Consider the following 27,828-nt stretch of genomic DNA (forward strand, 5'->3'; position numbering starts at 1 on the left):
GGAGCAGGTGCAGGTGAGCGCGGCGGGAGGGCTCCCGCCGCGGGGCTGGAGGGGCCCGGCGGGCCGGGCTCACCGGCCGCGGCTGTCAGACCTCGCTTACCCCYCCTCCCCCGCTCCGGTAACGGTCTCGCGCCCCCTGCCCCCGTTAACGGTCTCGCGCTGCCCGTAACGGTCGCCCCGCTCGGGCACCCTGCCGCGCTGCTGAAAGGGGCCCCTCGGTGCCATCGCAGCCCCCTTGCGGGCTCGGGGGGGGGCCGAAGCCGCCGGTGGCCCCGCGCTCGTGTCGGGGGTGGGTGCGCGGCCCGGCCCGGCGCCCCGAGCCCTTCCCGGGGTGACCGGGGAGGTTCCCCGCCCCGCTCCCATCGGCGGCCCCCGCGCGGGCTCCCGTTCACCTGCTGCGCTGACGCAGGGTCCGGGCTCCGCTGCGTGACTCATTTTCCGCCCAGCTTCATCGCCGGCCTCGGTTGGGATCGTGGGGGCACGTCCCTTGTTTGCRCCCTGTCCCCGCTCCGGCTCCATCCCTGCTGCTCCCACGCGTGCCTCTGCCGGGACCCGCGGTGCGGGGCTCTGCCTCTCCCGCCGCGTCTTCCATCTGCRGGGCTCTGCCTCCGCGCTGGCGCCTTCCGTCCGCCAGCCCCGCGCATCCTGCCCGGCCGGGCTGTCCCAGAGGAGAGGCGCTCCGGCCGCCTTTGGCGCGGGGAGAGAAACAGGCGCCAAACAGAGCTGGAAACGTGGCAGGACCCTCTACATATTGAGCATAGATATACTGTAGGCCCTCTGATTCCCAGCTCTGATAAAGCGRGAAGCCAAGAGGCAAGTGGCATTCCTCATTCCTGATGATGTAAATTCAAGGGAGACGAAACTACCATGCTAAGGGTTTAAATCTCTTTGCAGGCACTGAGTGGCTGCGGACTCCAGGACAGCTAGTATCTACTTGCAGAGCTGGTAAGGTTGTGAAAGGAAACGTTTCTTCTTACCTGTTACTCTCCTTCTAATTTTTTTAAGGGATATTTGAATCTAAGCAGTTGTTTTTCTTTTAAATAGGTAGATTTCAGCAACCATGCTGATGTTTTTAATGTGACATTATAGCTTTCTACTTCATGGTGCCAGAGCCTTACTCTTACTCCTACCTTACCTGCTGTGATGTTTTGGGTGGAAGTTGTGGGACAAAAGTGCCMCTAGGCTGGCAGAAGAGGTGAGGTACTGCTGGGCCATGCAGAAGTGTTGATGGGAACATGGTTGCCTGCTGGATAATCAGATTTCTCAGGTAGCTTTTCAGCTGSTACAGTGTCTGGAGGGGTGTTTTGCAAAGAAAGCTCCTGACACTAGAAGGAGGGTTTATTTGGCTAATTATTTCTGCATGTGTGTGCTGCATGTGCAACTTTTCCTATTCAAAAATAAGGGTGGATCCCTATGGTGGGGAGCTCGCAAAGTAAAAATGGAGGGAGGGAAGGGTRTGAGAAGAGGCACAACACTCAACTGAAGAGACCAGGGTGAGGATTATTTGTCTTGTTAATATAAAACTGTGTTAATTGTGGATTTAAAAGTGTAAAATGATAGGTGCCAGTTTTCTCTGCTCCTGTTTAGGATAATGTTTTGAGAACGTGCCTCAGAGACGTGCTATTCCTGGTGATCCTCCCACCAAAGGAGGGCAAAGGGAGCCTCTATGGGGGACAGACTAGAGAAGAAGCCTGTTTCTGGAGAAACTGTCCCTGGTATAAAGGGGTGGCAGAGTCCAGGAGCCAAGGGCTGTTGAGGTGGGGGAGACAGCACACATGTAGCAAGGACTAAACAAGACTCTCTTGTCTTGAGGGCTCTGCTCGTGTCCTTTCGGTTTTTCATCGCTGCTGYGTTTTTCACCCATTGCTTGCAATGCTGCAAGATGTCATCTTTTGCAAGTGACACTGTTCTAAAGCACAGTGTGATCTTAAAGATAGACAGTAATCAAAATGTTTAGCTTTTTAAATCAGTGTCTCTTCTCTGGGGTGGCTTGGTAACAGCAGGGATTGTTAGAGAAGTCATCTGTGTGAAATGAGCTGCTGGTGTCGGTTGCCTTTCTGGTGGATTGGTTTGTGTGTTGCAAAACTGCTTACCACAGTTGGTATTTTGAGGGCTGTTGAAACAAGGAAATCGGGGAGTCTGGCCCTCGGGTGGTGTTGTAGTTGTGTTTGTAACTGTTTGGGACTGGAACAGTTTGTTCTCATGTCCATTAATCCGAGACTTTTCACTAAAACGTGGGAAGGAAAGAAAAGTGAAAATCCTGAAGAGTATCGCGTCCTCTTTTCAGCAACAAAGGTCTGGCACCCAGTATTTTCATGCATGTGGTCCTGCTGCTTTTCTAGCTACCTCCCTGCTCATCCTGCTTTGCTTGACGGTGTGCAGAGATTTTCTACCATGCCTGGGAAGGAAGACAAAGAGTTTCATTGCGTGTAGGAAGTTCTGTGTCCCAAGTGTCAGAGAGATGGAGAGATGTTGACATTTCAGGTTTGTTTCCTAGCAATACAAGGCCTCGTTTTTATTTAAACTTCTTGCTATGCCACTTCTCATCAGAGCACTCAGAGTTTTAGATCCACATAACTTACACAGTCACTTATAGAGAGTAGGTGTTTGGGAACATTGGGGGAAAAATGTTAGGGTGTTTTTTTTTTTTTTTTTTTCACTTGTCAGCTGTCTTGCAGCAGGACCCAGTGAGGGAGGAGCATTTGGTCCTGCCACCGTTGTTTTGTCTCTGGGAAAGTTTTAGCTTTTTCTAAATATGAGTGCAACAAATGTTGGAAACAAAGCAATCAGGCTGTTTCTGGCTTTAGTAATAATAATAAAAACAACTTGGGCAAAGTGAAAGTACAGTCGTCCTACAAGGTAGGAGAACAGAAGATTTGGTATTGATGTTCTATGGCCAAAACCAGTATTGTCACTATCCAGGCAGTGCAGTATTTCTTGTCTGGTTAGTATGTGATGATTAAGAGACAGGAGAAAAATGACCATAACTCAGCAGCCCTGTTGTGGGAAGCATTCTTCTTCCTTATCTCCAGAAAAGTGCATGTGTCTTGTGCTGTTAGTGTTAATAATCATTATATCTTTTGCTTTTCTCTCAAACATGCTTTCAGCTACCCGTGCATATAAGTTTCTGCAGGAGCTAGATTTGACCCATCTAATGTGACAAAGCAAAGAGCTTTGCAACAGCCCTGTAAGGGTGCTCTGGGTGTCCTTAGCCTCTTCAGAAAGCTGAGTTCTGGAAGGGCTGAACCATGGGGAGAAAGATGTTGTTTGCCACAGGATATACCTCCCTTTAAAAGCCACTTTCTTGAGCCAAACAAAGTGAGATATGCTTAGAGTCCTACTAGGTGAATCTGACATTGTAATTTGCTCATATTAGTCATGCAGAGCTGCGGGAGAGTGACCTGAATCTAGCTTGCCTTGTGCCTCGCCAAGAGAATGCCAAGCCCCATCCAGCAGAGGCCATGCTAAGGAGAGACACTCTTCAACTATTAYCTTTTATCACTGGTAACAGTAGGATGCGACCAGCTTGAGAGGCAAACTTTTACTTGGGACTTTTTGCAGAGTTTGCTTTAGATGTGATGAAGAGAGTCTCTGACAACCACTTCATAAAATATATCATAATACTTCCCTTTAAGTAACTGTCCATAATAGCTTTCAGTCTTCTTTTTTTTTTTTTTTTTTTTTAATAAAAACATAAAAACACAAAGGAAAGTTTTCCTGTTAGAGATGCAAACTTCTGTATAGCAGATTTAACTGGGAGCTGTTCTAAGTCCATTGTCAGCCACAGACATCTTAGAAGTAGTTTGCAGACTCGCAGGTGTTCTTGGGCCAGAGGGTGAAAACCATTTCTGGAAAGCTTTGAGGAAACTGAGTTTCTACAGAGTTCTGCTCAAGTGTTTAGGTCCTGTTTTTATGACTCTCTGKCTGAAAGTGTCCTGTTATTATATAGAAGTTGACTCTAACAGAAGAGTTRTCTGGGGAGCCCATAGACACTCTTCAGACACCCGTGGGTTATGTTTGTGTAGGTGTGTTTAATGCAAGGTCCTAGGCCTTGAAGTTACGGGCGGTTGCAGACCCACATTTTGGCACACACCTGAGTTTTCTTCTGCATGTGTTTAAAGTGAGGGGAGTTTTGCTGTGCTGTGAGAGAGAGGAGAGTAGATATCTTGTATGTATCCTGGCCTTTTTATTTTCCCATCCTTTTCCAGTGCTGAGGGTTTTTACTAATGGTTTTGTGTTTAAACTRTTGTTCTTGTGCTTGGTCTATTGTCTTGGTCTTATGTGTGTGTGTGTGTGTTGAGGGGAGCACTCTATATTCTGAACACAAATCCTCTCACTACCAAAATAATGGGAACACCAGGAGAGGGGAATTGTCTCCTCATCTGCTCACTGGTGGCTCTCACAAGAGGTTCTTCTCCACAGCAGTGCAGTTCAGCTTAGCAGGAACTAATTGTGTGTTGTCTAAAGGAATAGACAACATCTGCTTTCCAGGGTCAGAAGTATGGCCCTGGAAAGTTTGCATTAGCAACCCAGGGAATTAGCACAACCCTAACTAAGAASTTTTACTTTTCTCCTGAGGCACGTGGAGGAAGCCTCTGCTATCTTCAGATATAGAAACAAGATCTTCAGGCAAACCCTAAGGCTCTTCCAAACCATGTCCTGCATAAAGCCTCAGCCCTCTGCTTAGGAGCCRGATGAATGAGTGAAGGACAGTTCTCTTCCGAGAAGAAGCTATATTGGAGTTGTGGGTTCCTGCATTTATGGTTCTCCGGGAAGTCTGTAGACGTTGCAGAGGGGCTTTCTAGAGTCCAGTGCCTTGTGCTGAACTGCGATCAGGAAGTCAGGCWGAGTTCTGCCTGCCTTCTGCACAAGCACCAGGAAATGGGACTTGGCTTTTGCGTGCCCTTATTTTCAAAATGGAGCTGAAAGGTAAATGTCACTTTGCCACTGGAAGTTACTTGTTCTGTCCCTTTTCCATGATGTGGAATTGAATTCGACCCTTTCTGTTCCCGTYTGCCTTCCCTGTCATTACAGCAAACAGACTTGCTCGATACTGAYCGGTGTAGGGGGCAGATCTGCTGCACGGAAATACCTCTTAGTTGCATTTTCTGCCCATAATGACATTTCCAGTGCAGCCAGGGCTGTACGAGATGCCTTGTGGTAGGACACACAGAGTTCCAGTTTACTTTTTGTTGGCTCTGTTTCATGTCACTCACTCTACATGTATCACAGCCCTGGTGCAGGTGGGAAGAGAAGAATACCATAGACTTCTGTTCCCTCTCTGTSTGACTCAATTCACATGAGAAACTGGGCCGAGGACATTTCAAATCCCTCAACTTTTTGTCCCAAGCTGTGCAGCCACCTGTGGCAGAAAGCACCTCCATCCTGCCTCGGTAATGGATTGTGCAACAGCCGGCATGGTGCGAGACCGGTACTTTGTTAACCTGAAACAGAGCGTTCCTGGAGTGGTTCCAGTCTGCCAACACCACACGGCCGTTTAACCCGGAGTCGGTGTGTGCTGCTGTCTGTGCAGGGTTCTGCATGGCTAAGAAGCAGCCCCAGGGGCAGGAAACAGGAGTTAGCTGCCGCTTGCCTACGCCTTGCTCACACGCATGGCCCTGCTAGGCTCGGCTGCTGACTTGGTGCTGGAGCCARAGTTTCCTTCTGACTGCATGTGTGCAAAGCAAATATTGACATGGGGAACTAATGGCATTTGCAGCTCCGGGATATGCCTTTGCCTGACCTGAAGGAGAAATCCAAGGGGGAAGGGAAGGCAGAGCGGGGATTACAGGGTTCCTGCTGAGAGCTCCCTTGTGCATTTCCAAGAGCAAGTCGGGATTTTAACTCAGAAAACAAGGCTTTCCACTATATTGATGCTGACTTTTTTGTTCTGGTTTCTGAAAGGAGGCAAGTTGGTSGAGATGTTGAATTGATTGCAAATGATCTGCAAGTTTGGGAGCTGGACTGAAAGAGGTTGCTAGAATTACACCTAAGTGTGTGACTTCCTGATGAGTACTGCAGCTTTGCAGTTGCACTTTCCTCTCTAAAACACTTTTTCTCCTGTCCTGTTGCTTTGTAAAGGGAGAACTTAGAGAGAAATGGAAACCGACTGGCAGTGCTGAGGGGACGGTGGGATTCACCGCATGCCAAGCGCTGCTTTGTGCTTGAATTAAGCCTGATTGAAAGTAATGTGTTAACTTACCATCAGGAGTGATTGTACACACTGTTTCTGTGAGGGTGGATGGAAATAATTCTGGAAAGAATTGTCTTGGTGGTTCTGGTCCCCAGAAGACTCCCACTGGTTTTCCTGTGTTGTCACTAGCTGTAATGTTTTCAGCATGCAGAACACCACTTTGTAAACTGTTCTGCTCTTGTACGGCCCGTCTGCTGCAAGTGTGCTGCTTTTCTGATATTTGTTTCCTTAGGGCTGCTGTGGCAGCAAACCCTCCTGGCAGCTCCTGTGATGCTTTCCTGGAGGCGGCGCGGGAGAGGGGCGGAAAGCAGGATGGTGAGGAGTGACAGGGTGCCACGGTGGCCTCAGCACCTCGTCTTGGGGACACGTGGCTYGTGGGGCAGGTCCTAATGCGCTGCCTCCGGCCGCTGCAGCRGGAGCTGCCRTGCAGCTTTCCTGGGGTGATTCAGCCTCTCCACCCTGCCCTTGTGCACAGCCCCGGTGCAGCAGCTGAGCCGCTCTGGCCAGGGCCCAGGTGGGTGCTTTCCCAAGGGTTTCCATGGAAACCAGAGGCAGGAAAAACCTGCCGGCCAAGTTCAGTGCTCTCAGATCCGTAATATCCTATCCGGCTCTGGTCACTGGGCTGGTCGGAGAAGGGAGTGTAGAGGAGCGTTCTCCAGAGAGGCGGATACAGCGTCTCCAGATGTGGACGAGGGAAGATGCTCCCCTCTGCTGCACCTGTGCAGGATGAGGAGGGACCTTCGGCCTCCCTTCTCTCCTCCTCTCCCTCCTGAGCACCCTAGTTAGTGCACTAGGTATGTTCTGCTTGCTGTTCCGCAGCTGTGCCCTGGGCACTGGCCCGGCTCCTCCGAAACAGGTTGGTTCAGCTGTGAGTGAACATTAGATGCAGGTTAGTAATGAGGAGGAGGGATTCCAGCTCACGTGCTTGAGGCATAAACTCACCTAGCCCCAGCTGTGGGCTATATTCTGTCCCCTTTCTGCAAACTGTGCCACCAGGTAACAACTGTGTTCCTAGGAAAAGTCAGTGGAAATGGGGAGAACTGGGCTGAGAGAAATAGGGGGAGAAGCACATATTCCAGGCCCAAGAGCACAACAGATGTGGTAGCAGGACAGATGCTGTTTTTAGAGGTGTCCACATATGTTCAGAATTGTTTTGAAAGGGGAATCAGCGTGGTCAGCACCTGCTGGGTGTGTGTGCTCCGTTCCCATATATGCAAACCGAGCCTGTAGGTGCTCATTCCATAGCATCATTCCACAGTGATGCCTCAAGATGCCGGAGGAAGCCTTGGTGCTGAAGGAACAAATGGGGCTAGAGCAGTAAGTCAGGATTTGGGGCAGGATAGAGGGGCATTTACAGAWTTTGTGGGCAACAACTGGCTGCTGTGTGAGTCAAGGTAACTTTTGTTCAGCAGCAGGAGATACTTAAGGGGCAACCGAAGGTTRGTGTGTCTGTAATCCAGGCCAGTTTTTCTAAGACAACTGCTTAGGTGTGGGATGAAGCAGCTTTATCATTTGTGTTCTCAAACACACAGATGCTTTTTATGCCTTTGGAGTGTTCCCTAGCTGCCTGCCCTGGAGTGTTGCGGCAAGCCTAGGATGCTGGTGCTTGCTGGAAAGTTCCCTGGGTGCAAAGGCAGAGGTGCTAATGTAACCGTGTAGTACGAAGCTCTGGAAACAGCTCAGAAGGGCCACTGGATGCAGTGCTCTGGTGCCTGCTCCAGGTGGTTTGCAGTCTGAAGTAGCTTTGCTGGAACACTAATGCACATGAGTGTTAGTTTCCCTCAGATTGTCTTCCTTCCATCTACTTGGTGGAGGTGGCTCTTGCCCTCTCCCAGATCTAGAATTAGGATGTTGCTCTTAGAGTCCAAAATATGTATTGCTGAGGAAAGAGAAAGAGATGTCTACATTTATCAAGACCTGAAAAACAAAGTGTCAAAGCAACTTCCTTATTTGTTGCAAAATGTTTACTGAACTGTTCAATGCTGCCCTGGAAAATTCCTATGAAAACATACCTCAAAGTGCCAGTAGGAAGGTAAGGGGCTGAGCTATGCTGCCTGTTTCATCCCCTGAGCTCAGTCATTAAGCTTCATTCAGAGGAGTTCAGCCCCTAGCCTGTTGCAGAGGTTTGTAGAGATCTACAATTCTACTACTGTAGAGAACTACAATATGTTCTCCACAGTTTGGTCCAGTTCAGCACACAAAATCCATGTCAGAAACTTCTCCAGTTCCTTTTGGGAGCATATTCCACAGCTTACTACACCTTGTTTCTGCATTTTGGGATGCTACTCCTAAAATGTGTTCTAGGCTATTGCATCCAGTGACATCCCCTAAAGCCCCTTGCACTGTTACAGCTCTGTCTCCATGGGCAGCAAATTCAGCGAATGAAGGTGTACGGTTGGATTTTAGTGCTCATATTTAAATAATAAAAGGTGCTGAAAGTTGACCTGGTTTTTGGTATACTTTGAGTCAGAGATTCTGTTATTGTTGTAAGGAATTTGGTAAATATCATTGGGGTCTTTCTAGCTGATGGGTAAATGTGAAACCTAGAGGGTATTCCAGTCTCTGGAATTTGATTTTTTCCCGTGGGGAACTTCAGTTCTAAGGGATGTAATTTTGTGTGGGGACTTTATATGTGAGGGAGTTGTCTCCCACTATATTCTAAAGTGCTAATTTCATTCCCTCTTCATCAGTTCGTATTTTTTGCTTTCATAACAGGSCAGTGACCCCTCACCTCTGACAACAGGGTATCTGGATACCTACTGACAGCTTCTGCTGCTTAGCCTTCAGTAGTGCAATGTCAGGTAAGAGAACAAAAATGGACCCAATATCTTCTTGGTTACATACTCTTTCTTTAGCTGCAGCTTATTAAAAGGAAAGTTATTGTTTTAAGGAGCTGTTCTTTACGTTAATGTACTGCCCTGGTCAAACCTAGGGGGAAAAGCCAACTCTATTCTTTGTGATCCAGCCCTCTTTGCACTCAGGGTGAATTTAGTCTCTTTTTCTGTCAGCCTCCCATATTTTCCATAGGACTTGCTTGGTTCTTTTTGCCTCCCAAGAGCCTCCTGCAAAGTAGATTTTACAGATATGGAGAATGTTTCTTGCTGTAAACTACTAGCTCTAAAACAGGAAGAAGGGTGAAAAGTAACAGGAGTGCAACAGTGAGCAACAGAGAAATAGGCTTTCCTGGTACTAGGTCTCCTCTAGGACATCCCTCATGCAGTGGCCAGCTTCCCCACCCCATGCCTTTATCCAGGCATTCCTTCCTGAGAAAGCTGGTTACTCCAGGGCATAGAGCAGCAGGGGAGACCTCAGATCTAAGCAAACCTTTAGTTGGTGTTACCAAGAGGCCTGGAGGGTGCTTACCTTGTTTCAGAGTTTCTGCTTATATTCCAAAGGAAGCTGTTGAGTGAGATACTACCCAAGGCTTGGAGGGTGCTTTCCCTGAACGCAAGAGACAAAATGATGCTTTCCTTGTTGGAGCTCTGCAAGGGGTCTGGCAAACATGTAGGGATGGCAGTAGTATCCCAGCCCCTCTGTCCACCTGGAGCTGGCAGCCACTGCAGCAAAGGGGGCAGAGAGGCCTCCTGCTAAGGGCTCGCATCCCAGTGACAAAGTTGCAGGAGCTGTGGAGGGCTGCTGGATTCCGTGGACAACTTACGCTCCTCCTTAATAGGTTTTCCATAACAATTCTCTGGCTTGGCACATTAGAACACAGCTTTTTCAAGAAGAGGAAAGATCACACAATACCATGAAATTATTTTGTTTATCCCAAAGTGCCTTTCTTCTAGGGAACCCAATTTGACCTTTTGGTGCCTTTGCTCAACCATAAGGGATAAAACCTGCTGAAATTATTTGCTTCCTTGATGCAGTAAGAGTTGTCTAAATGTAAGAAACTGTTCAGTGAGTCCTTCTTTTGTGGAACTGTGTCCACACTGAGTGCACACCAAGGGAGACCTTGTGTGTTTTTCACTATTTTGTGTGTCTCYCTCTGTGTTTAGGGCACCACACTCCCTCTGCTGGGGGTCCCTTCTCAGCGCTCACCCCCAGCATTTGGCCGCAGGAGATCCTGGCAAAGTATGCACAGGTACAGAGTGGGGCAGGGAGGGCACATTCCCAGGCTCTGCACAAAATTAAAGGGGTGCTGGTGATTCATTGGTCTCTGCAAGTTCTAGGGAAAAGGGGGATGTGAACTGCTCCCTGTGAGTGGATTATGGAAACTTGTTTGCTACTTAAACTTCACATATCTTGGGGCTGCATGCTCTTGCAAGAGGATCTTGCAGAGTGTAAAGAAACTTGGGTGAGTTATTGCTCTGCTTTTTTGCAACTGTTACTCTACTGTGAAAGTGTTGACATTCTAGGGGAGGGAGTCTCTGTCATCATCAAGCTACTCGGGATGGCAGGAAATGCTGGCCCCAAGACTTGTCCCCAGGTGGGGACAGAGCAGGAAGGAAGGAAGCAGCCATGGTCTTTCATAACCTTACCCACAGTGTCTGCTGAGGCCAGTGAAGCAGGTTGAAGCTTGCTCTGAAGCAGTGCTAACGCAGGATTCTTGGGTACTGCCTGTGTGCAACTCCTTTGAGACCCTACAAGAGGGGTGGGTGCAGGGCCTGCAGGAATGGGGAGATACCTGTAGGTTTTCATTCCTGGAATAAGCTTCCTGATTGTAACCACCTGTGTATCTGTCCTGGTACTAATCACAAATATAGCTGAGCAAAGGTGAGATTTGGGCCCTGGAGTAATTCCTTTGGCCTGGAATTCAGGCTTGCTGTATGGGTGCAAATCCTGTTGTCCCCAAAGAAGATCTGAAAGCAACAGGCAAGAAATGAGGTGATTCCAGGAGCTGAATTTCCAAAGTATGTGCACTGAGTAGCAGAGAGCGAGCTGTGTACTAGAGGCATAGACAGGAGAGACCTTACGAGCTGGTATTTGTAAATCCCGAGGGTGTTAGGGCTGTTGCCCCTCTGTGTAGGGGCTGCTTCAAGTTCTGATGCCGATCTGATGCCATCTTCAGCTAGGGGTACTAAGGCTTTTTGCAAAAGAGTTTGTTGAGGAAATATTTGGGTGAGAAAGTAGGACTGYCTTCCAAAAAGAAGCCAGAATGGGAGTAGTGTGCTCTACCTCTCCAGCTGCTGTTGTGGTAAGACACAGAAAATAAGGGTCTAGAGATCAGTTAATCCCCTTGCTCATAGGACATAGGGCTGCCAGTGGTGGGATTGAATGGGGCAGACACATGTCTGTTCTGCTGCTCAGTGATGGTCTGTTGAAGGTATCTTCTCCTTTCTCACGTCCCCCAGAAAGAAGAATCCATTGAGCAGCAGGAGTTCCACTATGATGAATTTGGTTTCAGAATTGACAAAGAAGGTAAAGCCAATTCCATTCCTCACCCTTCAAATATGTCCCAATTCCAGCTATTCCCATTCTTCTGACTATGGAAAGGTGATCTTTCCAGTCCTCCTGTGCTACGTCTTCTCTATCCCCCAACCATCTTCTTTCTCTGTATTATCATTGTTACAAAGGGCTGTGCATTAGAAGTGCTGATCCTGCAGGCACCTGAATCTTAGAATATGTTATAGATTTATTTCTGTGCCAGGAGTAAAGGAGAGTGGAAAATCTATGTCCATTAGCAGCTGTGTGCTGAGGAGAGGCAGCCTTCCCAGTGCCCAGTGGGCTCCCTGTTCTGGTCAGCAGCACTATAAGTAATGATAGCAGGCAGGGAAAGGATATTTAAGTACCAATATAACACTTTTTTTCAAAGGTATAGAGATGGGAGACCAGGTGAAGATCTGGAGAGCTGTTGCAGATGGGGTTTGAAGTAAAAGAAATTATTTTAGAAAGTCAGCATCAGGTTATTAAATACCCSCGATGCTAACATTTTGTGCCTCATTAATGTAATGTAATGTACAAATGTACATTTGTTCTTTCTATGTGCATATAGCTTCTACTTTCCYACTGTGAGGCTTGCTGTGCTTTTGTCAGCACGACTGAGAGATCCTYACAAAGCCCAGCAGGATGGCTGCTGCCAGAGGATCGTTCAATTCCAGTCACTTTCCACTCATAAGCGGAGACTAGACCTGCTGGCCATACTGACCTTTCAAGGCCCCAGTCCCCTTTGCTTGTGACCACAAAATTTGCTGTGTGGAGAAGGCAGAAGCAACCAAGCTTTGCCTTCCCTTGCTCTGGCTGCAAGACACACATGTTCTTATGCACCTCCTTCAGGTGGCCTCCCCCTGCACACTTTCCTGTCTGCCTCTTCCCCCTCTCACTCCTCTCCCTTTCCTTCCCGTTCCTCTGCTGAGGCAGACGGTGCTGAGCCAAACTCCAGCAAGCTTCTGGGGATCCCGCTGACAGAAGAGCCCCAGCAGCGGCTCAAGTGGCAAGCTCACCTGGAGTTCACACACAACCATGACGTGGGTGACCTTACGTGGGACAAAATCGAGGTCACCCTACCGCATTCGGACAAGCTGCGCTCGCTGGTGTTGGCTGGCATCCCACACAGCATGAGGCCACAGGTGAGAGCGCTGCCTGCTCTGGGCAGACCCTTTGGCTCAGGGCAAGAGATTGGGGAGTGAGACCGTTTTGTCACCTTACTGCTTTCTGTGGCTCTCTTCATGACTTTGGCTGTCTCTTGTGCCATTCCAGCTATGGATGCGCCTGTCTGGGGCCTTGCAGAAGAAGAGGAGTTCAGAGATGTCGTATCGGGATATTGTGAAAAACAGCTCTAACGATGAAACCATTGCTGCCAAACAGGTGGGACACACGGCCTGCTGATGACTGGACGTAGGAGTATGGGCAGAAGGGCAGGATTTGCTGCATGAGGGGGAAGGGGTATCTGCCTAATGCTCAGAGCAGAAGCAGTTGAGAGGCTGAATCCTACTGCATCTTATCAAACTGGGCATATTTTTGCTTTGTTTTGTTGGGAGAGTAATTGTGGAGGGCGGAGGAGGCATCATAGGAGGGCAGGGAAGGGTTTGCCCTGTGCTACTTGTGGCCTAGAAAACTGCTGCAGTCACACACATGCTCTTCTCAGTGAGCAGCTAGGGGCTACGTTTATGAAAGTGCTTCTTGGGGCCACTAGATCAATGTTCATACTGGCCCTCTCCCAGGTGTCAGTGAAGGCTGTTAAGCTGACTCCAGGTGCTTGGGCAGARCCATCACTTTTGGTGCTTTTTAAGGGCTTAGTTCTGGTGTGGGGAAGCAGAGTATATGGCTGGGGCAGGGCGAGGTGCAGGGAGGAGAAAGGAGGGGACTCTTCAGATGCTGCTGGCTGACCCTTTCCTTGCTTGTGGCTGGCTGCAGATTGAGAAAGACTTGCTCCGCACGATGCCCAGCAACGCCTGCTTCTCCAACATGAACAGCATCGGCGTGCCACGTCTGCGCAGGATACTCCGGGGACTTGCCTGGCTCTATCCAGAGATAGGATATTGCCAAGGCACTGGCATGGTAACCTGCTCTCATGCTGCAGTTGCATTAAGGGTCCCTCTGTYTGAGGCAGCTGCACTGGGGCAAGTGATTTGAGATTGGGCTGCCAGATGCTGTGTGAACCAAAGTGCCTGAAGGGAATTCTCTTCCAAATGGAGCTTTTCTCTAAGGGAAGGGAAAGAGAAGTAGCACACACGTGCAAGGGCATGGAGTGCTTTGGTCTGTCTGGCAGGGAGGGAGTTTGCTGAGAGGAAATCCCTTCAGTGGGAGGCTGCAGAAGAGCTGTGGAGGAAGAAGGGTGTTGGCAACCTAGACAAGAGTGGTTTGGAGGGTTGGGGAAGAGTCTTGCTCCTCTTAGGATGCACCTGCTGTGCAATAATTCTCYCTTCAAAATCCCAGGTAGCAGCCTCCCTGTTGCTCTTCTTGGAGGAAGAAGATGCCTTCTGGATGATGTGTGCTATCATTGAGGAGCTGGTGCCCGCCTCCTACTTCAGCACCACCCTGATGGGGGTGCAGACAGATCAGCGTGTCCTGCGACAGCTCATCGTGCAGTACTTGCCCCGGCTGGACAAGCTGCTGCAGGAGCACGACATCGGTAAAAGCCTGTTTCAAGTGCCCAGTTTTCTGGCCAGAGSAATGTGCAGGCAAAGGGTCATGTGCCTGTTTCACAGAGGGAGAACAGGCCGGTGCAGTGCACAGACATCATTAATCTGGGAGGGCAGCACTTAGGAGGGTTCATCATTACTGATGATGTCTGACTTCTCTCATGTTTCCTTTCTGTGTCTCCATTCACAGAGCTGTCCCTCATCACCTTGCACTGGTTCCTCACCTCTTTTGCTAGTGTTGTCCACATCAAGCTGCTGCTGCGTATCTGGGACCTGTTCTTCTACCAGGGCTCTCTGGTGCTGTTCCAGCTCACGCTGGGCATGCTCAGCATGAAGGTAATTCCTGTCTCCTCCTTCATGCTTTGGTGTTTAACTGTGCGTGCTTCAGATGCGAGCGTTTTGCCTGTCTGCTTCCTGTGTGTGGTTTGGGAGTGTGCCAGGGAAGATGACCTGCCTCCCTTGGAACTAGGTCTGTGAACACCTCTAGTGCACTGTGGAACATTCAGGGATTAGGGAATGCTGTTTCCCTTCCCTCCCTCCTTTGTTTTCTCGTGAGTAACCCCCACCAGCTGCCCCCTYTATTCACTGCAGATCCCAACCTGAGGGCTCATCCTACCTGAACCAAGAGAGCTCTTGATTTTGTGTCATCTCAGARCAGAAATATAAAACCAAGGTTGCAGCTATCTGGGGAGAAATTTTGTCACTGCTGAATGCTYCAGCAAACTAGTTTCATTGTCTGGACTGTTTTTTTTTTATTTTTACTAGTTTGTGTTTGAGCTGGTCTTTTCCCCTGCTACGTGAGGAATGAGTCTGTGGTTCAGCTTGGTGTGTGGAGGGATAGGGTGCCTGCTGGGAGCAAGGGGAAGGTGCAGCGCTGGGTGGCATGGAAGATGCTGTGTAATGTGTGAGACTGGTCAGCTTTTGCTTCCATGTGCCCAGAAAGATCCTTGTTGTGTCCAGCAATGGTGGTAGATGCAGATTAGCTTCTGTTTGGGCTGTCTTTGGTGATTTGGCTTCGTTTCAGTGATGGATGCTGTGATGTAAAAACAGCTCAATAGAGCAGTGACAGATGCTGCTTCTCTCCTAAGGGTAGCTTAGACTTTTCCTAGCAGATCTTTATTATGRAGGTGAATAGTTGCACCTGGGTTATTTCCAGCCCAGGCTGTCTGGTAAGAATAAAATTGCAGCTAGCAGCCCAAGAGCATAGCTGTGGGGCTCGCTGTTCTGTGTGGCAATGTGACTGCATCCTTACAGGAGGATGAGCTAATCCAGTCTGAGAACTCTGCCTCAATCTTCAACACCCTCTCAGACATCCCAAGCCAGATGGAAGATGCCGACGTGCTGCTGCGCGAGGCCATGCGCGTGGCTGGCTCCCTGACCGACGTCGCGGTGGAGACGCAGCGCCGCAAGCACTTGGCCTACCTCATTGCTGACCAAGGGCAGCTGCTCAACTCCAGCTCCGCCGTCAACAGTTTGTCCAAGGTAAGTGCACAGCCCGACCTGCCTCCGAGGCGATGGTGGAAACGGAGCAGCTCTGGTTCYTCCCAAATGCTCCTTGTGAGGAAGAGGTTCTCCTGTTTGAGATGGCTTTGGCTTCAGGGTAGATGCRTCATGCCTTGGAGAACAGGTATTCAGAAGTGAGGAGGAAGGTCTGTACAACAAGAAATGCTGCCAAACGTCTCCTGGCTGATGAAGCCCTAGGCAAAAAGGATATGGACTTTAACTGTTGTTGTCTTTAGTGAAAATTATAATGGGAAGTGATGCATTTCATTAATGGAAACTAAAAGAAACAGCATATGCTTTGGCAGAATTTGCTTGGAACTGTTCTTGTGCTCTGCACAAGTTAGGAATAGAAATCAATCCATTAGCAAGAAGCTGATGCACTAAAATAACCCTTTTGGAAGGCACATTCAGACATCAACAGCAGCCTTTGAGAAGCAGAGTGAAAAATGCATCTATGTCTAATCTCAGGCTACAATCTACRGTTGCAGATGTAACATAAGATTCATTAGTAGTTCATCAAGCCTGTTTAGAAGATAGTTTCTTGATGTTTGTCTGCATGCTAATCACAAGGTATTTCTACCATTCTAAAACATAATAAGCATCCACTTAAGAATTTAATTATAATTATATATGGAGCTGCTTTTGGCAACAGGTTAATTTAAATCTAGAATGTATTTACTTAAGTCATGGTTGATTCCAGAATTTCAGTAATGTTCTCATAATAATTGAGCCATAAATAACCTGTTGTACATGGACCAGATCAAGCAGTAGAGCTGATTTATTGCTTCAGAAGTAGAACAGCTCAYGTCTAAAGTTGCAAAGTCACTTGCCTGCCCCTTGCAATGGTAGCTGCCAGGACCTCTTACCCAGASATAGCCCACATGGAAGATGCTTTATTTCATTTCTTAAATCTGTCCTTACATTTGCACTTTGTTCTGGCTCTTCCCCATCCCGCAGGTTGTGCGGCGCAGGACTCAGCGCAGGAAATCTGGCATCACCTCTCTGCTTTTTGGTGAGAACAAACCTGTGACTCTCACATGCTGTTGATGGAAGTAGTGGCCTGGGAGGGAGGAGGGTATGGAAAGCAGAGAAAGCCTGGGACAGAGGAAAAGATGTGAAAGGAGCCACAGCTGAAGGATGAGAGGGAAGAAGTCTGAGCTCAGGAAGTAGATTCAGGTGAGCACTCAAAGGCCGACTAAAGGCAGGCTGAGGCTCAGCCCAGCTCTAATGCTCTCCTTGCACTGACTGCCAGGGCCAACTCATTTTCTGGCAGTGTCTCAAGTCTACTGTACGTTGTGCTCTGCTGATCTGTCTCATCTCGGTTCCAGAGCAGCATCTCCAGAAATCTGAGGTAGGGCAGGGTGGTCCAGTGTTACCTCTCGAGACTTATAGCTGCAAGCATCCCCCTTTGTTACTCTGTGCTCAATGTTGTGAATGATTTTTGCATCTTAGTTCTCATGGCTTATGAGCTAAGCCAGCCTATGTCCATGCAGCGTGCGTTCAGGGTAGGTTTTGCATGAGTTTAAAAATAACTTGCTTCTGCAGCTCTGTAAGAAGAGCCCTTGCTATTGTAAACCTTGCTGACATCATCTTCCTTGTAAGTGGTTAGTTTTCTTGAAATTGCAGCATCTCACCACAGAAATTGTTTTTCTGGGGGAGGAGAATGTGCTGAATTTATAGGGTTCAAAATAATGTTCCTGTTGTGGTTGAAATGGCCTGAATATATCTAGAACTGGGTTTCACTGGTCTGTCAGAAAAGAGGTTTTTTTAATGTTCTCCGGGAAGCTGAGACATTTGCAAAAGCTTCCACAAGCTCATACAGCACTGCCTGTAAAAATGACAGGGCAAGATTGATGAAGTTGTGAAGTTAAGCACACAGAAGTGAAGAAATGCAGGAAGGCTGTTTGTGCAACCTGAACTCAGACCTCTTGTGCACAATGGTATCACAGCCAGTACCGACTGAACCTGCAAAAATGCTCTTTTTTTTTTCTCCTTTTGTCTCACATGGAGATTCCTCCTGGCCAAGGCTGAGTAGCTTTTCTAAGGGTGTTAGTGAGCTACACTGTGGTGCAAAGGCAAATTTAAACTTTAAGCTTCAAAACAGCAATAGGTAGAATTCTGTCACTGAGATAGTAGCACTTTTTCATGTTGATATTTTGTGTCATTTTGTTTTGTTTTTAACCATGCCTGGCATGATATTGTCCTAATGTTGTTACTGATAATTAAAAAGTTGATTAAAATTAAAAGGTGTCATGGTACAGTAGATGACTGAAATGGAAAGCTTCAGCCTAAATGAGGGAAGGGAAAACTTGGTGTGATAAATCCACTACTACATTTGAAAGTCACAATCCTAACTGTAAGATCTGCTGCCTGTGACAGTTTTTTGGAATTGATTCATACCTGAAGAAGAATTTCCCTAGGATCTAATTCTTTTTCCTTAGAGAGAGTGGAGACTAAACAGTGACTTGGGCAGTTGTAGAACCGCAGGAGCACTGTTTGGAAGGAACCTTTGGAGGTCTCTAACCCAAACATCTCCTCCTCAAAGCTAATTCCAGAACTAGATCAGGGCAGTCGAGACTTTTTCTAGCAGAGATTCAGGGAGACGGATCAAGCTGCTAATGAGGGAAGAGGGAGAAGAAACAGGAAATGTAGGTTAGGGGAGAAGAGGTTGTAGTATGTATTCCCCTTTTCTGTTGAATGGTGATTACAGCAAGGAAATGCAGGAGAGCTGGCCCTCCTCAGCATGACTTAGGCTCAAATTTGAGCCTCCCCACACCTGGCCAGTCCCCCACATATGTGGGGTGCAGTGAGGTGCTTATGGTGGAACCCCCAGTTGCTTTCCTCTGTAACCTGTATCTTTTGAGGTGGGAGGGTGCAGAATAGCATCTCACACTTGTGTCTGGATGGAGTTCAGCTGAATACCGAGGGAGGAGCCCAGTATTTTGGCCAGAAAGAGCCGAATGATAAAACAAATAGCCCATCTGCAGGAATGAGAGCAGCCCACCGAGCTAAGGTGGCTGCAGTCAAGTAGTTTCTTTAGTCACATTCTGGTTTTAAGATGCGAGTTGTCTGAGAACCCCCAACACCTGAATGATCAGCTGTCAGTTTATAAATTTCTATCTCTGAATCTGTTGTGAGGATTCTTATATGCTGTATTTTTTAACCTTGGGAAAAAACGCTGAGAAGGTGGTCTTGTTAATAATCACTGCTTGGATTAGGAGTAAGTGTTCCTTACCCTTTTTCTAGTCCAGGAGCCAAGTTTGGGTTTCTCTTGAGCTTTGTCTGTCTGAGTCTCATTCATTTATCTTTTAATTCAGCAAATAGGAGAAAATTTTTAAAAAACTTTATTTTAGTCTATTTCTGTGTTTTGAGTTATGTTTTTAACTGATACCAATTAAAAGGACCAAGATTTTAAAATATACTGGATGTCATTTTTCATTAAGCAGGATGCCACTCGTTGTCCATACATAGCTGTTTCAGTGGCTGTATAGCTCACACCAGACTTTACTGATTCCTGCAGTGTTAGTTAGAAGATAAGTGATGTGCTAATTTGCTGGTTGATGATTTTCTTGGGACTTGCTTCGAAGATGCATTTGTATGAGAACTGGAATAGTGAAAAATAACTATTTTGGTTGGTTTTGTCAGTCAAGCTATTGCCTCTGAAAGAGCAAGGAAAAAATACATTTCAAATTTCAAAGAAAATGATTTTTAGAAAAGAAACAAATGGTTTGTTGTGTCCAAAYGTCACTGGCCCAATGATTAAGGCATTCAGATACATTTATCTGCCTAAAGAATTAATCCACTAAGTGTCTTTCTGCCTACATTAATAGAGAGAGGCTGTCAGAACTCCTGTGGAAGTTGGTGAAAGTAGGAAGTTTTGATAACTTTACTTTGCACTTACAGTAGTTTTTATGTGATCCATACCTTTGAATATTAACTTTTAGGGAGGTTGAGGGCTGAAGGGAGCTGAGCTTTTCTCATGGTTTTAATCCCTAGGCTAGCATGGGAAAATGGTCTGGCTTGATTTTTCACCTGTGCTTTTTCAGGACCCTGATTTCTGAGTAATGTAAAAATCAGAAATAGTTCAAACAAACTGAATTTCATCAGTTCAAGAGAAGTTTTGAGTTTCCTGCTTTTGAGTCGCACCACTCACTCTGCTGTCTCTGCAAACTGCACAGACACTTTTCTGATGCAGCAGACTTGGTACCTTGGCTTGCTGGCTTGCCCCAAAAGATAGAAGATGACATCCTACAGTTCCATGTGTGTTTTGAAATAGCAGCTCCTTAAAGTTTGAGGCAGTCTTGTTCATCTATTATTTACACTGTTAAATAGGTGGGAGTAAATATCTGCCTTGACATAGTCAGTCTTAATGTCAAGCTTGTTTGATTTATATAAATCAAATTATGCCTGATATGAACAACAAATAAACGCCGTGCACTTCTCCTCCTCTCCCCTCCTCTCTGGCTCCGTGGGCTTCCCCAGGGGATGATGACCTGGAGGCACTGAAAGCCAAGAACATCAAGCAGACGGAGCTGGTGGCCGACCTACGGGACGCCATCCTGCAGGTGGCACGGCACTTCCAGTGTGTGGATCCCAAGAACTGCAGCGTTGTGAGTGGGGACAGCGGGCTCTGCACTGCTCTGTGCTCCACGCGTAACTGCTGGGTATTTGATGTCCTGCAGGCCAGGGCTGCCCTAAGGCTCTTGGAGCTTCGAGGCTGAAGGAGGAACAGGCTGGGGTGGTGGCTGGAGGGTGAGGGATGCTCGACCTGCTCCTGGTGCAGGGGGGCTGCGCTGGGAGGTTTTTGGCCTCTAGAAGAGGGAAAATAGGTTGCACTTTAGTAGAGCAGCAGAGTCCTCTGTTGTTTTCCATTTCTCTTTACTCTTCATCTGCATGTGTGCCAGGATCTGACTCCGGATTACAGCATGGAAAGCCACCAGCGGGACCACGAGAACTACGTGGCCTGCTCGCGCAGCCGGCGGCGGCGCGCGAAGGCGCTGCTGGACTTCGAGCGGCACGACGACGACGAGCTCGGCTTCCGCAAGAACGACATCATCACGGTGCGGGAGCCGCGGGCCGGGGCCGGGGCGGGAGCCGGGCCCACGGGGCTGGCCCTGGGGACGCTGAGGGGACACGGCCTCCACAGAGAGGCCAGAGAGGAGGCTCTCAGAGCTTCCGGGCTCCAAGGGAAGCAGCGTGTGTTTCTGGGGCCTCCAGGAGGGCAAGATGTGTTCCCATGAACTCTGTCTAATGAGTCATCCTTGGTTCAGCCCCACAGTCTGTTTTCTGGCTGCCAAACAGCTGATTTGGTCCAGCCTAGGTCCAGATTGAACGCTGCACACAGGGTAGGAYTGCAAAGGCCTCCATTTGCCTTTTAGCCGTCGCCAGTCCCTTTGCAATTGCTGAATGTGGGGGTAGCACTTGGTGGTTGTACAAACTTTTGTGTTTGTAGCAGTCATTTGCTCTTCAAGGCTCTTAGCCACACAGGAAGAGGACACTGGCACATTAGTAGGGGGGAAAAAGTAATTCCTCGCTGTGCGTGCCCAGTCAGACAGCSTAGTTCTCCCAGCACTGTACCCACACTGCTGTGGAGAGTGTGGAAATGTGGGAGGTAGCGCTCTGCCCTGCAGTCAGTGCTCAGAATTCACTGTCAGATCTCCCCTCGAACCRGTGTTTTCCATTCTTCCTTTTCCAGATCGTCTCCCAGAAGGATGAGCACTGTTGGGTGGGGGAGCTGAATGGACTGAGAGGTGAGAGCAGGAAGGGCTGCACTGGGAGAAGTGGGGCGGGTGGGAAGCATCCCTGCATCCGCAGCAACTGCTCTGCACACAAAGAAGAAATGCCGTAGCAGGGCAGGAGAGCAGTGGGGCAGACCCCACGTTGTTTCTGCAAGCTGTCCCAGGCTGTGTCCTCCTGGATGAGGTGGCTGGCCAGGTGCTGTCTCTGCTGCTTGGAGTTGTCATGTAAATGGCCTCCTCTTGCAGATGCCCTCRTTTTTATTGTAAGGCTGCTCGCTGCCGCCTTTGACATCTTGTGAACTCTGTTGACCCTGGCCTCTGATGTTGTCTGTGTAGGATTTTCTGTGTCCATGCCAGGCTCATGTCTTTTTTTGTTCACCCTTTGTAGGCTGGTTTCCTGCAAAGTTTGTTGAGATCTTGGATGAGCGGAGCAAAGAAGTAAGTTTCTTTAATTAAAAACAAACAAAMAAAAAAACAGTGTATTTGAAAAACTGCAGTTGAAGAGAGCCCTGCATTTCTCTGTTTGAGTCTGCTTCTCTGTGGCTGTTYAGTGTTTGCTGGTGTTGCCAGGCAGCTTATGTTCCTCAGCCTGTTTGCTCAACTTCCTTATGGTGGCCATGTGTGGAATGGGGGTCCCAGCGGGCTCGGGGGAGCTGAGYGTGGGGCCAGGGCTTGCAAGGCCCTCAGAGATGAGCTTTGGGAAAGCTGTGAATGAGGTGTGGAGGTATCCGGCGTTTCTGCTGCCCCTGGCTGCCTGTGCTCATTCAYTCCCTCCTTTGGGGCTGTCCCTGTTGGTCCTGCCCAAGCTCTGTGGCCACCACGGTGGGGTTCCCCGAGTGGCGGTGCCTGGCGGGCGCTCCCTCTCAGTTCCTCTCGCATCTGCAGGRGTGGGAGAGCGGGCTGGCGTCCAGCACTTGCCTGGAAAGCCTCAGASGTGGCTCCTGCTCCACTCTTACAGTAGTTGTGGTTCTTGTGCTAAAAGTGAGAGAGGGAAAAGCCCAGCAAACATTTCTGTACGTGGTAGCTTCAATATAGTTGCAAGGCTGGGGTGGTGGATAAGGAAGCAAAGGTCATCAGACTTCGGAGTAGGCAGTTTGGAGGAGAAGGCCCTGATCTCCCTCTGCTCCTCACCATCAGAGACTGAAGGAAGACTCCAGGGCTGTGAGAGCTCAAGTGAAGCCCCCAGGGAGATGTTGTTGCTGATATTCAGCAGCTGCTTTTACCAGTGCCTTCCTGGGGCTGGTGCTGTAGATGCAGGCCATGCACCACTGAGTGCACAAACGCATGGCCTGTCCTGCTGAGCATCTGTCCTCCCAGCTGTGGAAATGCAGAGGCTCCCAGTCAGCCTAATCTTTGTGTGTTGCTGCAACAACAGCAGCCCCCAGCCCTAACAGCAAGAGCTAACAGCAAGCGGGGGAGATACCTCAGTGTGGCAACACAGCCAACCTGGGAATTGCCATCTCCCCCCATTTGTCATGCCCTTCAGCAGCTCCTGGAGTCCCAGAGATTTGGTCCATGTCCGCACGTGTGCCTGAGCTCAGCCAGCACCCCACCAAAGCCAGCAAATCCCTGGGACTAAGTGAGGAGCCCGGGGCCCCGTGCACGAGCCCGTGAGAGCAGGAGGAGGTGGGGAAGGCTGTGGTGCCCACCTGGGTGTGGGGTGAGGTGTGTGGGAAAGGTGTAGGTGCCTGGCACGTGGTGCCCTGCTCCGTCACCAACACACTGAGCCTTCCTGTTCCCCAGTACTCCATTGCTGGTGACGACACCGTCACGGAAGGGGTCACGGACTTGGTGCGAGGGACACTCTGCCCGGCCTTGAAGTCCATCTTTGAACATGGGCTGAAGAAGCCGTCTCTGCTGGGGGGGCCCTGCCATCCCTGGCTGTTCATTGAAGAGGTGAGCTGTCTCGCTGCCCTCCGTGGGACGGTGTTGCCAGAGGGCTGGGGTGAGGGGCTCTGGGGCACTGTGTCCTCACTGCCCCTCTGCCCCACTAGGCTGCAAGTCGGGAAGTGGAACGGGACTTTGACTCGGTGTATTCCCGCCTCGTGCTCTGCAAGACTTACAGGTAAGGCCGCTGTACTCACACAAGCAGTTGAGTCCATGTCCTGCTCCTGTGTTCTGGTCAACCTYGTACCGCCTGCCAYGTCAGAAGGGCCGTGGCCTGCGCCRCCTCCTGCGCCCCGGTGTCCGTACTGACTCCTGTGTCCGTACTGACTGCTGTGTCACAGCCACAGGGTCTCAGCGGTAGCAGGGGAGCTCGTGCTGCTGTTGGGACATGGAGGAGGGCAGGGCTGCAGGTGCCCGGGTGACGCTGGAGCTCATCAGCTCTCTGCCCTGGTCTTTGCAGGCTCGATGAAGATGGCAAAGTCCTCACACCGGAGGAGCTCCTTTACCGGGTGAGTGTTGCCCTCAGGCCAGCTGGAGTGCCTGGGATTTGCACCATGGCCCATCCTCCGCATCCTCGTGAGTCAGCCCCCTACAGAGGTGCTCATGGGCCTCCCAAACCTTCCCTGGGGAGGAGGAGAGATGCCAGGTGCTCAAGCAAAGGCAGAAAGCTGAGCTGAGCAGGGAGTCTCAGCCCCGTGAGTCCTAGCTGGTGGCACCAGCTGAGGGTGGGGGACAGGCAGGGGKCCCAGCACAGCCTGAGGCTAAGCTGGGAGAAGGCAGTAACCATGTCTTGAAACCCTGCAGGCAGTTCAGGCTGTGAACATGACACACGAYGCTGCCCATGCACAGATGGACGTGAAGCTTCGTTCCCTCATTTGCGTCGGACTAAAGTGAGTCRCCTGGTCTCTGGTGTCCAGGGTACGAGGAGCTTGGAAGGGGGCAGAGCAAGTTCAAGGGCAGCAGTTTCAGTTTCAGTCTCTAGCCCGGGCTATGGGGACTTTCTTCCCTGCTGACAACAGCAACCAAGTGAGACCTACTTCTTTCTTGGAAGAACCAGCTCTCACTGCTCAGTGTGGCCTGCACGGGCTTCCTGCAGTATCCTGTCCCATGGGGACAAGGCTTGGGCTGAARATAGCCTCTCCTCAAGCAGTGGGGCCCCTCTCCTTGGTGAGGCTCTGAAACGCGGCTCTCTCCCATCACTGCAGTGAGCAAGTGCTGCATTTGTGGCTGGAGGTGCTTTGCTCGAGCCTGCAGACTGTGGAGAAGTGGTTCCATCCCTGGTCCTTCCTGCGCAGTCCTGGCTGGGTGCAGATCAAGTGCGAGCTGAGGTGAGTTCATTGCCACGGGCCTGGCCGGAGCCTGGCGTGACTTTTCTTCTCCCGTGCAGGAGGTGACGCTTCCTGCGACGGGTTTTGAGCCAGCCCCASTCAGCAGCAGCGCTGCTGCCCCGGCTGCCCCGCCGCAGAACTGGGGTTCCGGAGGCAGTTTAGTGGGCTGGGCTGTGCCCAGGGACTGAGAGCTGCTTCCCAGGCCCGGGCCCKCACAGAAGGGGCCACATCCAGCGGCTGCATCCCCAGCACTGGCTTCCCGCCTCACGTGCTCCGCGAGGCCGGCGCGAGGCCCACGCGCTGCAGGCCAAGCCCCGCTCTCCCCACCCCGGCCCTGCTGTTGCCGCCGGCCTGCAGGACCTGCCTTTCGCCCCTGGGCATCCCCATCCCCAGGGCAGGTGTCTGCCGCCAGGGCCCGTGAGGGAGCTCCGTGCCCCATTCCCACAGGGAACACGCAGCGGATCCGGGGCCTGCTCCCAGCCCACAGGGGTGGCTGTGGGCACAAACAGCCAGGTGCTCCCAGCAGGAATCTGCTCCTAGGAGAGGAGCCCTGTTCCAGCTGCCGGCTCGTCCCTGCGCTGCTGCGCGCGGCTCTGCAGGGGCTGCCCTTGAGCCGTGTTCTCAAGCTTCCCTTTCCTTCCCAAGTCTGATGGATCTGAAGCCCAAAGGGGTGGGGGGGACCAGTGGCTGCTGCCACCCCTTCAAAGCTAAGAAACAGAGATCTCCTTCCTTGTACGSTCCCAGTGTCCGTCCCAGGGCAAGCTGAGGAGCTGCTGCATTGGTGTGGCTGGGGAGAGCAGCGGGGCAGAGGCCGGGCGCGCAGCGCGTGTGCGAGTAACCGCTGTTCCCCACGGCCACAGGGTGCTCTGCAAGTTCGCCTTCAGCCTCTCYCAGGACTGGGAGCTGCCTGTCAAGAGGGAGGTGAGTCCTTGGTGTTTTCTTGCCCCCCTGTCTGGGCTCCTCGCAGCCCCTCATTGTGCTCCTGCTCAACCTCCATGTCCCCGTGGGCTGGGCTGCTTTCCCAGCCGAGCGCCGCCCGTGTCTGCCCTGCCAGGGCAGAGGAAATGTCAGGCACCTCCCATCCCCTCCCTGGGGCTCTCCAAACCGCAGGGCCTCTCCCTGCTTCAGCTGCCCGAGGTGGAAGTGCGGGAGGCTGCTCCGTCCGAGCTCCGTGGTCCTCTGCTCCGCGTGCTCCGGCTCTGCTCACACTCTTCTCTGGGGGCTCGGTGACCTGGCTCTCTGTGTTGTCCTGCAGGAGAAGGAGAAGAAGCCGCTGAAGGAAGGGGTGCAGGACATGCTGGTGAAGCACCATCTCTTCAGCTGGGACATAGATGGGTGACCCGCACCCTGCCCCGCCCTGGGGACCCTTCTCAAAGGCACTCGYTCTTCCCTTGCCCTCCTCCACTTCCCCCCCACCTTCCCACCCCCCTGCTCTCCCACTTGTATCTGTGACAAATCCCCCCTGGGGGCTGCCACGCCACCTGGGACGAAGGGCAGCAGGGCCGAGGGGCCGCGCTGCAGGCCCGAGGGAGATGATGGTTGAGGCTGATGCTGCGCAGGGACGAGCTCTTGCCACAGAAACAAGCGCCCCCTCCCAGCCTTGCGCCCCCCTGGATCTTGTGTTTGCCTCTGTGCTGCCTCCCCTGGGTGCGAGGGACGCGGCGGCTGGCAGCTCTGCGCGGGTGCCAACGTGGGCGCCGCAGGGAGGCGGCCGCCCTCAGGGCTGGGAACGCTGCTGCCCCTGGAGCTGGGAACGCTGCTGCCCTGGGCAGGGGGCACCGCGGGGGCCTGCAGCCCCGAGGGCACGGCCTCGCTCAGGAAAGGGAAGGCAACACCTGGAGCCCTCCGACAAGGTGCTCTGTGCTGGGGCAGAGAGGGGGAAAGCGGCCGCCTCCCCGGCGCAGGCGGGGGCTGCTGAGGGAGGTGCCCGCGCGCGCCCCGTCCTGCTGCAGCGGCCTCAGGGCATGGGTCTGGCTGGCTCTGCAGCGGACAAGAGCCAGCGCTCCCCGTTGGGGGGGTTTCATGCTGTCATTTTAGTCTCTAGATTATTTTTACTGTTAACCAAAAAGCTGTAAATTAACTCTAGGAATATGTGTATATTTTGGCATTGTTGTAGCTCAGGATGGGGTTCAGGTTGGAGCTGGCTCAGGGAGACTAACTCGTCCTTGCCCTGCGGCGGCCGCAGGGCAGCGGGTCAGGAGAGAGAATTGCTGCTTTGTGGTGGTGGCTCTGGATTCGGAGTCTGTGACTTTCTACTGAAAGCGCTTGTCTGTGAGCACAAAACTACTCATGAAATGACACTAGATTCTTACTTTCTTCTTTTTTTTCCTTCTTCTGTGGGTTTGTAAATAAACTGCGTCTTGGGAGACGTCTGGGTCTGGGCTTTGTTCCTCAGCAGGGCCGGTTCTCGTGCTGCAGTCACTCCCGGTGCTGCTGTCGTGTCCGAGGTGAGCGGCGCCCTGGGGCCCGGAGCCGGCAGAGCTGCCTGCAGCAGAGCCCCAAGGCCTCTCCCGGCTGAGGGAGAGAGGGAGCTCCGTGCATCGGAGCCYGGGAGGCAGCGGGGCAGCCGCCACGCGGGAGGGCAGGAGCTGCAGGAGGCTGCAAAGGGGGCAGTGACCGAGCACGTGTCCAGGGCGCTCTGTGTTCACGCGCTCCAAGAAGAGAATAGCCTCCCGTTTGCTGAGGTGAGAATCAGCGCGTTTTCCTTCGCAGCAGTGCGGCCTCCAGCTGCCGCGCACGGGCACAGCGAGGCACGGGGTGGCCTTTAAAAGCTCTCTTGGCTTCTACCCTAAGGCCAACTTCTGCCCCCTTGGCAGGGTAGGTGATTTCCACATCCACCTCCCTCAGGCCTCCCACCCGCAAAGGGAAGTCCTTAAGCGCAGGGCTGTTTCAAATTTTTTTAATAAAATGGATTTTTTTTTCAAATATTTGTAACTGAAAAAATAATTCAATTTAAAGATCCATTCTCTCCCCCCTTAACATGTCCCTCTTGTCCTTTTCCAGTTGAATACGTGCTCTGGATCCACTGCCCGGACACGGTCCGTCCCGGCCGGTGCCGCTCACCTGTTGCCGTTCGCTGCATAGTGGAAGGGAGAGTGCGTGCTAGTCAATACACATTACAAACAAGTAGTGGTTACAGCAGAAAGATTCAGGAT

The 27,828-nt window shown here is 50.9% G+C and overlaps 1 protein-coding gene across 1 annotated transcript; it reads left to right on the forward strand.

Moving 5' to 3' along the window:
• Positions 1-889: 889 nt before the first annotated feature.
• On the forward strand, positions 890-26,088 carry SGSM3 (small G protein signaling modulator 3). Its single transcript, XM_026038301.1, has 22 exons — positions 890-945; positions 8,909-8,994; positions 10,192-10,277; positions 11,488-11,554; positions 12,494-12,702; positions 12,833-12,940; positions 13,490-13,633; positions 14,012-14,207; positions 14,408-14,553; positions 15,472-15,699; positions 16,678-16,732; positions 20,203-20,330; positions 20,625-20,780; positions 21,416-21,470; positions 21,847-21,896; positions 23,202-23,354; positions 23,453-23,523; positions 23,806-23,854; positions 24,150-24,235; positions 24,551-24,673; positions 25,534-25,594; positions 25,929-26,088. The coding sequence occupies exons 2-22, from the start codon at positions 8,988-8,990 to the stop codon at positions 26,010-26,012; spliced, it is 2,262 nt and encodes a 753-aa protein (XP_025894086.1). The 5' UTR covers positions 890-945; positions 8,909-8,987; the 3' UTR covers positions 26,013-26,088.
• The last annotated feature ends 1,740 nt before the right edge of the window (positions 26,089-27,828 follow it).

Source organism: Nothoprocta perdicaria, unplaced genomic scaffold, assembly GCF_003342845.1.
Source record: "Nothoprocta perdicaria isolate Ctin4 unplaced genomic scaffold, notPer1 scaffold_206, whole genome shotgun sequence".
Classification (NCBI taxonomy): domain Eukaryota; kingdom Metazoa; phylum Chordata; class Aves; order Tinamiformes; family Tinamidae; genus Nothoprocta; species Nothoprocta perdicaria.